Consider the following 12970-nt stretch of genomic DNA (forward strand, 5'->3'; position numbering starts at 1 on the left):
TTTACATCACTGCTATAGATCTTGGTAAGCGGTCTGACTGAAGCAAGTTTGTTGCTGTTGTTTCACTCTCACGTGGCAAAAGTGCTCTGCCGTTGTTTGTTCTTGTTTTAGATATCCCAGAAACTGGAAGCCAATGAAACTTAGGTGAGCAAATGTGTGAGAGAACAGAAGAGCATCATGTGAAGAGGAAGACAACTGGACTGGAGTTTCTGTCAAGAAACGTACATACTTAATCTTGGCATGATAAATGTAAATAAATAATAAATTTTAAAAAAAACCTGCTGGACTATTTCCTAAATCAAAAGATTTATGTTGTTGGGACAGATGTTAACTAAATATTAAGTCAAGATAAGTGAAGGTTTGAAAGGTTTGTCAAGCAAAATCCATTCAGGCTGAGAGTCTGTGTCAGTGCCTCAAGAGCCATTATGAACAGATGACTCCTACAGAAGGCCTGGTTCAAAGTCCTCTTTACAGATGAAAGTAAAGTTTGCATTTATTTGGATGTCAAGGTGTCAGAGTCTGGAGGACTAGTGGAGAGCCACCGATTGCATGCTTCTTGAGAAGTTTCCACAGCTACTGATGTTTAGGTTGCCATGTCAACTGATAATACTACATCATAGGAAGTCCACAGTAAACTCAGACATCCACCAGAAAATGTCAGAGCACTTAATGCATTCTTCTGTCGACAAACTTCATGGAGTAGTTGATTTTGTTTTCAAGCAAGACTTGGCACCTGTCCACACTACCAAAGGCACCAAAAGCTGCTACGATGACCGAGGTGTTACTGCTTTTGATTGACCACCAAACTTTTGTGACCTGAATCCCACTGAAAGCCTATAAAGAATAAAGTGCGGATTAGCCTCCCCCTCTTGAATTGAGCAGGACGTCTGGTGTGGGTAGTGGCTGAAGTCCAAAGTACCTGTTAGACAGATAGATGTCTGCTATGCATTTGGACATCAATCCAGTCGACCCAGATACTTCTGTCTATCACTGTAGAACTAATCCTAGGAGTTTTGATTATATAGGTTTTCTATCTTTCTTGTGTCTTTTCCTTTGAAAAACTGAACCTACCTTGAGTTGCATGTCTGCTTTCAACCTGCCTGCCAGTTGGCAGTCTCCCAATTTGATTTAGTTCTGCTGGTTTGCTTGCCAACTTTTGAGTCTGTTATTCTGCTCTGCTGTTTTCACACACTCTCCTCTCCTGAAGCTGCTAAGTTCTCAGCTTTCCTTAACTATTATCTTCATCTGTGTTCACTTTTTATTTCTTTTGTTTAAACTGAATACCATTTTGTGTTTGGCATGGGCACCAATTGGCAAGCTAAACCTCCAAAATTGGATGAAAAACTCCTTTTTGGCAACTAGCAATATCAGGGAAATCCATTACTGGGAGACAGACAGACTAAAAACTTTCTCTCGTCATCTATCACCACTGTATTTTCTTTGTTTTTGCGTTTTCTTTGGTAACAGCTGCAGGATCATGTGAAAGAAATATGTATATGCCGATTCAAATTCTCAGTTTTTAAGCAAGTTTTACAATTTCCTAAACGATTCAATCACTGTTCAACTCAGTCACCGATATTATGAATAATAAAACAGTACTTCAATAAAAAGGTTATTTTATTGAAGTACTGCAGCAACCTCTGTTTTATTTTTACATTTGTAAGAAATATCCTCTGCCTTCATCAAGTCCTAAAATAAGTGTTCGGCAAGCCAAGTTCTTTCTCATGTTGGTGTTTGCTACATAACAAATTATGCCCATGTATAACATCTACTGATTTGTGCATGTTGTTGGGTCTGGGATGAAGGCAGCAGCAGGTTGTGGGCCAACCTTCTTACTGCAATTGTTACAAACATCATCAACCCTTCATTACAACCGGCTGTAGTCTCTTTCTGCCTTTCAAACAACCACCATCATCATTTCATTCCACACTTAAATAGGAAGCAGTCAGTCCAGATGGAAGATATGACGTGAGCATTAATCACCATTCTAACGTCACACAGAGTTCGTTACAGACTTTCCGTGTCAGGCTCACTCTTCTGCCGTGCAGAGGACATTCCTTCTGATCACTACCTGCAGGAGTGCGTCTGTGTCTGGTGAATTTAAGGATAAAACAAGCTTGTTCCTGATTCGTTTAAATTACTCACAGTGGTTAGATTATCTAGAAATGTTACTCAAGTAAGAGTAGCTATACTTCACAATAAAATTACTTAAGTAAAAGAATAAAATACAGCATAAAATTACTCCTAAAAGCTTTTTTTTTTTTTTTGCCAAAAAGTTACTCATGTAAATGTAACTAAGTCAATGCAACTAGTTACTACCCAACCCTGCTGAACAGTAAACTCTCTGAAATGACAAAGTCTGTGGTAAGCCTTCAGACATGCTAACATTTTGCATGTCTGAAACATGCTGGACATGAGCCTACGCCTGACCTGACCTCAACCCCAGAATTAATGCTCAAGCTACAAGGCAGAAGTCTGGCTTCTGTCTTACTGGAGCCACACAGAGTCCAGCCAGCGAGACGGGAGCCATAGAGAGCAGGTCGAGATGGAGTGCAGGCCTAGAGCAGAGTCAGTCTTAGTCAGGTTTCAGTAATGAACACTTAAGATGTTTCTGAGTGACGTAAGAGGGGTGAATGGACTTGGACTTGGGAAGGTTTCCTGTAAGAGCTTCCAGGAATGTTGAGGTTTTCATCAGATCTTTTTTTAGCAAAATAAAGGAAGTTAAAATAATATGGCATGACTTCAGGGGGTTCTCTTCAGGATTTTTTTTCCCCCCGATTTTCTTGGCAGTTTCTACATATTTCTTATTTCATAAGAACTTTGTGTTGTTCACTAGATGTTTGAATATTTTCAGGAAAGATGAAAGCAAACATTAGTGCAATCAATTCAACAAAATTTTAAGCAGGAGGCAACACAAAAAAAATGCTCACTGACTTTAAGACCACAAAATGCATGGAAAACAGGTGAGAGTAGAGATCTTTTTTAATGACAGAAAGATTTTCACAATGCATCCTTATTCTTGTAAACAAAAGCAGAGGACTATTTGGAAAAGGGAAACAGAATGCAGTTTAAGTTTGTCTAAGAAGATGTAAGCGAACGCCTGGTGAAATGTGCAATGAATCGCCAGGGTGAGTTTTACACGAGTTCTAAAATGATTCAGAGAAGACATTTGTGATAAACCCTCATCAACCTGAGCACTTAAACTCTGTTTTACAGCACCGAGAGTAAAAAGAGTAGAAATACTTGTCTCGTTTTATGTTTGCTGTCCTTTCTAACCTGCATACCATAATCAAATACATACAGCAGAACATTTCTACAGGGTTTAAGTTTAGGTCAAAGCATCGGGTTGGAAAAGTATATTTATTTTTGTGGTTATTTCTAGATCCTCTGCATCAGCTATTAAAAGTCCTAAAACCTTACGACAATGAAAATACTGTAGTGAAGTTAAGCAGAGCTATATTTATGGACAACAAAGAGAGTGACTGAATAAATCAGGGAAACTGTTTCGCAGAAAACGATCAGATAAATTTTAGGGAATGTATGCAAGAAAGTGGCTAACTGTAAAATGATATGAGACCCGTGCAAAGACGCTACAGATACTAAACTCCAGGCAAAATGACCAAAGTCTGCGTGACTCAGCCTTGAAGGGTTCTTGGAGAAAAAAATCAAGAAACTTTTCCTTGGATTACATCCCCAAAGTACTTGCCAAACTCTTTTTTTCTTTGTTCTTGTTCTTCCAAATAATTTTGCAAGCCTTCTATCATGGAATCGATCCCATTGACAAAATCAAGCTATTCTTAATCGGAACAAGTGTTTCAGCTCTTTCTTTAGGAAACAGTGAGCAACACTTTCCTCTTGTAGTTGTTACTGATATTGGAACAATCAGACATTATGCAATTTGTTTCTTCATCTAATTAATTGTGCAAGCTTTCTATCTTCAAATCAGTCCCTTTGGTAGAATCCAGCTTTGCCTAATAGGAAAATAATATGTTGGAGTGCCGGTTCTTTTCATCGGAAACATTTATTTACAATCAATCTTTAAATTTGGAATATTCACTTGCAGACACACTTTGCTATATCTTCCCCTCTCGGTTTGCCAGCTGCATGCTATGATTTAGCCAAAATGAGCCTTTGGTAAAGCTGTTTTATTTTAAGTAAAAAAGTGATTAACTTTTAAAGTGTTGTGTTGTAATTTTGCAACTGCTGAGAGACACTGACCATGCATTTTCACAAGCTGTGACTTGTGAGAGAAAATAAATCTAAATCCAGTAATATACTATTTCCACTTTGGTCAATTTGTTCTGTATATATAATATTACGCAACTTTCATGTCCCTGATTGATTGATCAGACGTTTGTTGGGAAAGTTTAGGCAGGTTTGCATGTCTTATTGCAAGAGAAGTCCAGAGATGTACATTTTGGAAAGCTTCTGTCCATTGGTTTTGGAGTTTGTTATCTTTGCAATAAAGAGATGCTTCTGATATTCTGCTATCAACGAATATCCAGACATCAAAACCCAAGGCAAAAGAGATCAAAGTTGAAGTTATATCTTAAAGTAACCTCTACTGTCAGAAAACAATGCTGGACTCTGTTAAGAGTAATAAGAAATTCTTCTACATTTTGGATGATGTGCCTGTCTAATGTCTGGTGCTCAAATGTCCTGCAGCAGCAAATGCACCATCATGGGAAGGTGTTCACTGCCTCGCTTAGGCTGATGAGTTTTACCGAGAGGTGTGACGCTAAATAAGGACAGAGAATTTGGGAGACCACAGACAGGATACACCATTCCATGATTTGGTAAAAACAAAACAAAACAAAACAAAAAAAAAACACTTGCAGCAAAACAAAAGGCTTTTATCCCACCATATTAAAATAAAACTGAACTGGAAGCCTGTAATTTGGCTGGCTACCCAACGAGACAATGGATTAGGTTGCTGAGAAAACCAAATTAGAAGCTGCTTTCCGGGGGGCTAAGCAAATCCAGATCCAGACGAGTTGACTGTACTATTGTTTCCGTATCACTGCAAATAATGAATGAACTGACTAAACCAGTCTATTCGTTACTTCCATTCATTTCCCACACAGGAAGTTAATTGTAAGACTTAAGTCTCAGAAATGTTCTGCTTACACTAGCCCATAATATCTCTGTGTCTAGATGAGACTCTACCAAGGAAAGTGAATATCTGTGGGAATGCCTTAGCTACCACACATAACATAACAATAACAGTGTGGTCAGAACTTCAGGAGAATTAGCAGCAGCTAACCTGAATGCTGCCAGAACTTCTGTGGTTCTAATTATTGTTTTTGTCACAAGGAGTTCTCAACGTGGTCAATAGTGGTCAAACACGGGTCAGTCGGTCATGAAAATCAATTATCTGTTGAGAGCAACAAATCAGACAAATATTAAAAGGGAAATGAGAGAAAGTCATAATATGTGTCCTTTAAATATGCACAACATAAAAAAAAGAAACTTAGAAGTATTTGAAGCAACAAAAGCATAAAAATTGTTGGGAACAAAATGATACCACTTTAAAATTGAATCTGCCCATACAACATTTTTCCAATTTTCCTTTTATTTTTTTGTCTAAGCAATTGCCTGATCACACATTTGCCGGTTTTATCCACAGAAATGAGCCGTGCCGTGTTTCCTAACCAGAAAGTGTTAATCAAGTGAAAGCTTAGTTTGTTGAGGTCATCAGTTTTCTATCAGACTCTGCAGCTGAAAGTGGTTAGAGTGAAGTTAGTACATTTACTCTGATCACAAAGCTGCTGCAGCTGCCAGCAGCGCAGCCAATGTTGAAACAATTCACACATAAACATGCGAGCTCATAGACACTCAATATCACTTAGGCTAGAGTCTTGGTAAACATGTATGTATTAGGGCCGTCACCGCATGAATGTGACCACCGGAGAACTGAGCATGAGTAAAACAGGAGAAATGTTAAAACTGAATTGGATTCACATAATTCACAAATACCTTAACAGACAAATAGGAATTAATCAACAGTCCTGTCTGGTTAGAATATAAATGTGATGCGGTGATGATGTGTGTTCTTTTTCCAAACTCATTCAAAGCATGTTTGATAGTTTGCTTGGCCTTCAGAGCTAATCTCCTTGTACAAACCCATAAAAATCTATGAGCCAGAAGTATTTTGTGTAAAGTTCAATTACTTTTCCCTCCAAGACATCAGCTAGGCTTCAGTATAAGCAAAAAGGGTAAAAGCAAAAACATTAAAACTAAGCAACACGATGCACTCACAAATGAAGTGTTTCTGCTTGAAAGCGATCATGCATGTTTAAGAACCATGATTTGCTTCATGACTTTCTGCAACTAAGGCCAGTTTGTTTGGAAGAGTGTGAGCATGTCGTCTTCAATAAAACCTTCCCCAAAATCTCACATTACTAGTTTGATGCAAAATTAGTCTCATGCCAGAAAAAAGAAATAAAAAAAAGAAAACTCCAAAATGAAGAAAAAATGTGAAGCCTGTCTTTACACATCAGAGTTTAAAATCATAAAGGTCAGAAACCATAACTACACCTGGCAGGTTTGTCAAGCTTCAGGTTTCTCTAAATGTCTTCCAGTTTATATTGGCTGAAGGCAAAAAAAAAACTTCACGGCCGATAATTATAATCCCTCTTGCAAATCCCCCACACAACGATAGATGTAATATAAGAATAAAAGACAGATATTTTTTCTCTAGCGTAAGGTTAAACTGTTGGTTTGTGAATTCAGACCACATCATAAATGTTTGGAAGAAAGCTACACTTTAGTAACTCTTAAATACACACAAAGTTAGCTACATGATTTGGTTTTGAAGTGAAAATCCAAAACACTTGCAGCCAAAGGAACTGAAGCATTACTTAATACACACCAACAATCAGGTGGAAAGCCAAAAAAGGAATTTTAATATACTAATTTACAATATATTAGCGTGTTTACATTTACACCAAATGGCAATTTGGAGAAGTCAATAATCCGAACAGTAATGTTTTGGAAGCATGAGATAAAGCCAGAATACCCCTGGTGAATATTGAGAACCACCAATGTTGAGCTGATTAGCATGAACAGAAAAAGATGAGATGTTTACGTGCAGGGGAGACGGTTTCGGTAAATCCTCGTTCAAACTGGGGCAAACAGTGAATCGGGAACTCATTACTGTTGGATGTGCGTGTTGTACTGAGAATGACTTCATACATAGCTTAACATTTTCCAGTTGAGTTTGAAAACCAGTGAGGTATACAGATTAGAAAAGGCTTTGTTCTTTTTCATATTACTCTTTACTATTTTTTAAATAAAAATCCATTTCGAATTTTGAGAATTTGTTGAAAAGCTCAAACATTCACATTTAGAAATATCAGGATGCATTCATCTAAAATTTTCAAACTTGAAAATTAAAGTTGTATTGCACCTTCTAACCAATTACAACAAAGAACAGTAACAATTATATTTATTTTTAATTTATCTGACAAAACTAAATATAATATTTGTGTTATGATGTGTGAGTTTGAAGTTGGACCAAAATGCAGACTGGAGTGGGGAGCACGGATCACATTGAAAGATGTTCAATAAAAAGATGACAAGGACAAACTTACAAAAATCACAAGAAGCACAGGGAGCCAGAGCAGAACAGGAAAAAATATTTCACAGCACCCACTGATGTTGAGGGAGCCAGCAAGGAGGAACTGAGAATGAGTTGTATATATACTGGGGAGGTTGATTACTGAATAAGAAACAGCTGGCTGATTAGAAACAGGTTGCAGGTGTGAGGGGAGAGAGTACAAGGCAGACTGAGGGAGAGAGAGAGAGAGAGAGAGAGAGAGAGGGAGAGAGAGAGAGAGATACACTCCATTCCAGCAGATGGCGGTAATGCTTGCCAACCGTCATAAAATAAGAAGAAGAAGAAGGAAAAAGAGAGACAAAGGGAGAGAGAGAGAGAAAAAGAGAGAGAGAGGTGGGGCAAAATGGCACGGGCAAAAGAAAGTACACAGGGAACTAGGAATGAATCTAACTCTAAAGAATAACTAGAAACAAGAAATGAACATAATAAACTAGATTAATTAAGAAAGGACTGAATTAAAGTAAAACAGAAACTAAGGAATACAGAATGATCAAACTGGAATGAAATAATCAAAACACTAAAACAACCTAAGATCCTAACAAGCTGTTCATTCGATAATACTTGGACAAATTTGTTTTGCTACTTTTTATGAAAAATTTGAGAATTACTGTAAAGATTATTTGTTCTTGTTTTGCCCATGAGTCTCCCTGTAAAAACTGTTTTCCAGGAAAAGTAAGGTTACTACTTCTACCACTACCAGAAATCAAATCCTTATTGTCTCGGACATTTTCTAAAAGTGAATCATCATCTGTTGTCACTGTCCCTCTTGTTGGACAGTCAAGTCTGGGGCTAGTTTAACATTTTCAGCAGTAGAAACGTTGTTCAATAGATTGTAATAAAAAATAATAAATCTGAGTAAGAATCTCAGACTTGTCTTGAAAGCTTGCAATTCATTTAATGAGACAGAATTATGAGGCAGTGCGTCAGTGTGAAATTCTGGCTGGGCTAAAATGAAACAGAAAGTCATATCGGTGTTCGCATGTAACATATCAATATGGTGTAACATGAAGTCATCCACAAGGTCCATTTGATCTTGGTCTGTTTTGAATGGCAGACAAAGAAAACATGGCAACGAAAACACAACCTCGTCTAATTGGACTCCTCCAGCTCCACACATCGCTGCCTGAGCCAGAAATTAAACAAGACTCGGAGCCTGTTACAGTCCACATCTGACAATAAACAGATCACATGGCCTGGCATCACCCCAGACCTGGTGCCTCGTTTATTCAAGGATCTTCTTAGGCCAACAACCACAATCTAAACCAAAGTATCTCACAGTCATATATGATATATCATCTGCTCATGGTCTAAAAACCTGTTTTACATCAAATATTGCATAATGTCTTTATGTATTTTAGAGTGGAGGATATATTTACTTCAAGTTCTGTGATTAAATGACAGCTGCCAAAGTCAAACCCTAGAAACTGTTTAATATGGAATGAAGAGGTAAAATGGGGCCAAGAGCTTTATAAGGCCAGACTTTAAAACCGTTGCAAGTTTCCTGTAATCTTTTTGAACTCACTGAAAACCAGCTTCTTTCCTAATAATTCAACAACTTCATCAGATTTGGTGTTTTTGTGTTGTGGCCTAGTTTCTTATTTTATTTATTAAGTTTGAAAACTACAACCTTCCTCTCTTGTCAGACTTCTGCTTTTTAGGTTAGACTGCAGCTCTGACCCCTTGAGGGACATGCCTTCCCAAAATGTTTCTGGAAATAAACGGAGAAAATTCGAGTTCAGGCTTTGTTTTGCTGTTTCAGAGCCAGCACAGATGGAAGCAGCAAGGCAAAGGAAAGGGATAATAATGTGCTAAAGGTTAAAAATATGCCTCTATCTAATAGTAATATGAACAGAGTGATGAATAACTGAGACAAGGTAGAGAGTAGCTCCTAATGGCTAATATATAATGTGTAATGACACACTTACAGACACTAGAAATTATTATTCATTCTCAGGAAATGAGTATTTTTTTTCTCCCATGAGAGTGCTAGAATTTCCAGTCAGGGATGTGTTGTGAAGTTGTGGAAATGACACAGCAGGGTGGGTTAGTGGTTGCTGAAACCTTTCCATAACCCTGGAATAAATCGGAGTGAGTGCTCCCGACAGACATTGAATGCCACTTGTTCAGCCAAACTGTCCTTGAGCAAATCACTGCTCTGGGAAACAAAAGTGAGCTTAATCGCCGAATGTAAATGTGTATTAAGGTCTAGACATATAAAGTTAGTAGGAAATGTCAGCAGCGATACAGAGAAAAGTCGCACCACATACCTGAAACAAGTGCCGTTCTTCCCTTCAGCTCTAACACAGGGATACTCCACGGTCAAGATTTTATTATCTGGACACTCCAACCTACGAAACAAAGAACACAAGAAAAATGGATGTGATTGACCCCAGTGTTTTAAAGCAGTGCTAAAAAATAAATCCTTGTAAACAGCGAGTGGAGACAAGGAGAAAGCTGAGCCACAAAAGTCCAGGAGAGGTTCAAGTTTATTACTTGCTCCACCTTTGTAGTTTGAACTATGACCTCTTCATATAAGGCCTTCAAACCGATTGACACATTCTCAGACTGAGTTTAATACACTCAGATTTATTTATTTATTTTTTTTACATTTTTTATCTTCTTCATAGTGTTATTTTATATTTGTTGCTATAAATTAAACAAAGTGATACATAGCTTGGAAGTCGGCGACCGTCAAGTTGTCAACGGTCCGTTTATTGACATTACTCTGTCATTAAATGGAGCAAACGTTTAATTTGTTCATCCCATAAAAAATGTCATAGTGTGGTTCACCAGAAATACATCAACTCACTTTCATGATACACAGCAGCTGTAAAATCAAGTAACTTTCTTTTCCTGGTAATCTAGTTTAATTGATATTATGCTACTTGAAGGCTGGCATCACTTCATTTGTCTATACTAAACACTATGCTATGCAAAGGCCATGATATAGTTTCCACTAAAAGACTGTAAGAAGCCTGAGTTTTAAAGTATTTTAAGCTATACTTTTGTACATTTAGTCTAGTTGGAACCTTGAATTTAAATTTATTTTGGAATTGTTTTACATTTAATAATATTTAAAATTACTTACTTGCAGCTTGGTGTGATCGGACATCGCCTGAGTCACTATCTTGCTAAAAACACGACACCTTTTGTGCCATGCTTTTAGCTGAAGGCCCTTTGCTATCTCATTCAGCTGTGCACATCTAGAGAAATCTTTGCCCATTCTTTTTTGCAGAAAACTCAAGCTCAGTCAAATTGAAAGAATAACATCTGTAAACATCAAATTACAGGCCTCCCCACATATTTCCCAATAGGTACTGACTTTGACTAGGCCATTCTGAGATGAACATGCTTAATCAAAGGCATTGTTGCCTTTGATTAAGGCAACAATGCCTTAATCGAAGGCATTGTTGCTCAGGTTTTATGTATAGTCTCATTGTGCTGGAAGGTTAATGTCCAACTCAGTTTCACATCTTCTGCCACCTCCATCATGTTTTCTTTTAGGATTGCCCTGCATTTAGCTCCATTAAACCTTCCCAACAACCTCATTAAACTTTTTGAATGTGTTTTTTTTTGTTTGTTTGTTTATATGTCCTCTATGGCTTGCGAAACCCTTTAAGCAGGATTTCTCATTGATTTCTTTCAACACTGGCTTTCTTCTTTTTCAAAATGGCATGGCAAATACATCTAAGTTGTTTTGCAGCTCCCCCAGAGTCACCGTGTGTCCTTAGTTGCCTTTTTGGTTAAGGCAAGTTAGGCTGAGGCAGCCATGTCCTGGCAATGAGTGCTGCCTAATGTTGTCTGCTGAGTGTTTAGTGATTTCCTTTACCTTTATGATGCTGTTTATTCTCCGACACCTTCACAAACCATGAGGTTACATTACCAACAGGAAGACTCCGTTTAGTCATAGGGTGACTTCTCAAAAGAGTTTGTTGCAACATAATTTATTTAGAGGTTAGCAATCAGTGCGCTGAATATAAATGTAAGCTTTTTTTCCCTCATATTTTTGATAACAAAAAATGCAATCTCCCCTCCCTGAAATATTTCATTTTCCTTTCAATCTACCAGATTCTCATCTATGGGGTTAGAGGTTTAATTTGATGTTCAGCGGGTCGCATCTGACTGACAGCCACCTCCTCACCTCCTGACCTGCTCCCACCGGGCACCTGAATAACATCCGTCACGTTATACATGGCAACTCTGCACCTATAACCCTGAGAAGTTTTGCTCTCCGCGTCTCCTCGGAAATCAGATTAAATTTGACGCGCAGCAGTGGTTCATCCAGGAGGCTCCTCTTTGACAGCTTGCTCGCAAAAACCCATAAAATGCAGTACAAACTGTATTACGAAACTGGATCCGTACGTGCGCTAAACTTTGGGTTACGTACTGGTTGTTTGGAGTTTAAATTAGATTAAGCTTAACCTTTTCTGCCAAGAATGTTGCCAGACTTTGAGCCTCATAAACTGTTAACTTCAGAGAGCGACATTTTATTTTAAGTGCTGTGATTTTAGCCGGAAATATAAATTAAATAGGTTGGTTATAGATACAAATTATTCGCTACTTTACCTTGACGTATCCACTGAAATCGTCGTCCTGATAGAGCTGGCCCCAGATTCCCACAGGAAAACAGCACAGATAGCCCCAAACGGTAGAAGAGTCGCACCATTAATTTGACCCATGTCCCTCTTCGCGCTGCGGGACAGATGATCTGCTGAAGTAACACTTAGCACCCGCCAAACTCCTCTACTTTCATGTGTCAGTGACCCGCGTAGGTAGTGCTATTCAAAATATCAGAAATCGTGGTCAAGTGTCCCGCAGAGGTGAAGCGCACAGAGACTGCGGGATCAGTGCGCAGCGTGTCCGGACCCTGTTTCCTAACTTTACGCAGTGAGCCAGACCCCTTGGAGAGCCGCTGAAGGCTTCACAGCCCATTGCGCTCCCACTAATCCCTCTGGATTTACATTCCTGCCTCCAAAGAAGAGACTTCAGGCAACCGAGGATCCAGTCGAACTGTGTAATGCTGGTGGCTACACATGCCAAGATGTGAGAAGAAAAAAAAGAGAGAGAGAGAGAGACGGACCTGTTACTCGATTTTAAAATAATCGTATTTCACCAGATTCCACAAATATGGCGCTAATTATGAACAAACGAATAGATAAGTAAATGAATAAATAAACCTGGAATGACAAGATTTAAAAAATTCTTATGTGCAAAATAAAATTGTGAATAAAAAGAGAGAGAGACTTGGTTGACAAATGTATTTTCCATCACCATCAAGCCTTAAAGTATTAAACGACTTAAGTTAAACTTTATTTATAGAGCGTATTTCATAAAACTAATATGTAAAATTAA

General features: G+C 38.2%; 1 protein-coding gene across 2 annotated transcripts in view; it reads right to left on the reverse strand.

Annotated features, from left to right (window-relative positions):
- Positions 1-12623, reverse strand: part of LOC103149860 (collagen and calcium-binding EGF domain-containing protein 1-like) — a 35145-nt gene extending 22522 nt beyond the window's left edge. Inside the window, exons 1-2 of one of the 2 annotated variants that reach the window (XR_477511.2) lie at positions 12185-12623; positions 9886-9966 (exon numbers count right to left, since the gene is read on the reverse strand). Coding sequence is in view for 1 of the 2 variants with exons in the window: in XM_007569211.2 (XP_007569273.1) it covers positions 9886-9966; positions 12185-12297 (194 nt within the window). In the remaining variant the exon portion in view is untranslated. The remainder of the gene's footprint in view (positions 1-9885; positions 9967-12184) is intronic. The other variant, XM_007569211.2, reaches the window with a different exon arrangement.
- Positions 12624-12970: the final 347 nt, after the last annotated feature.

This window comes from Poecilia formosa, unplaced genomic scaffold (genome assembly GCF_000485575.1).
Source record: "Poecilia formosa unplaced genomic scaffold, Poecilia_formosa-5.1.2 Scaffold238, whole genome shotgun sequence".
Lineage (NCBI taxonomy): Eukaryota > Metazoa > Chordata > Actinopteri > Cyprinodontiformes > Poeciliidae > Poecilia > Poecilia formosa.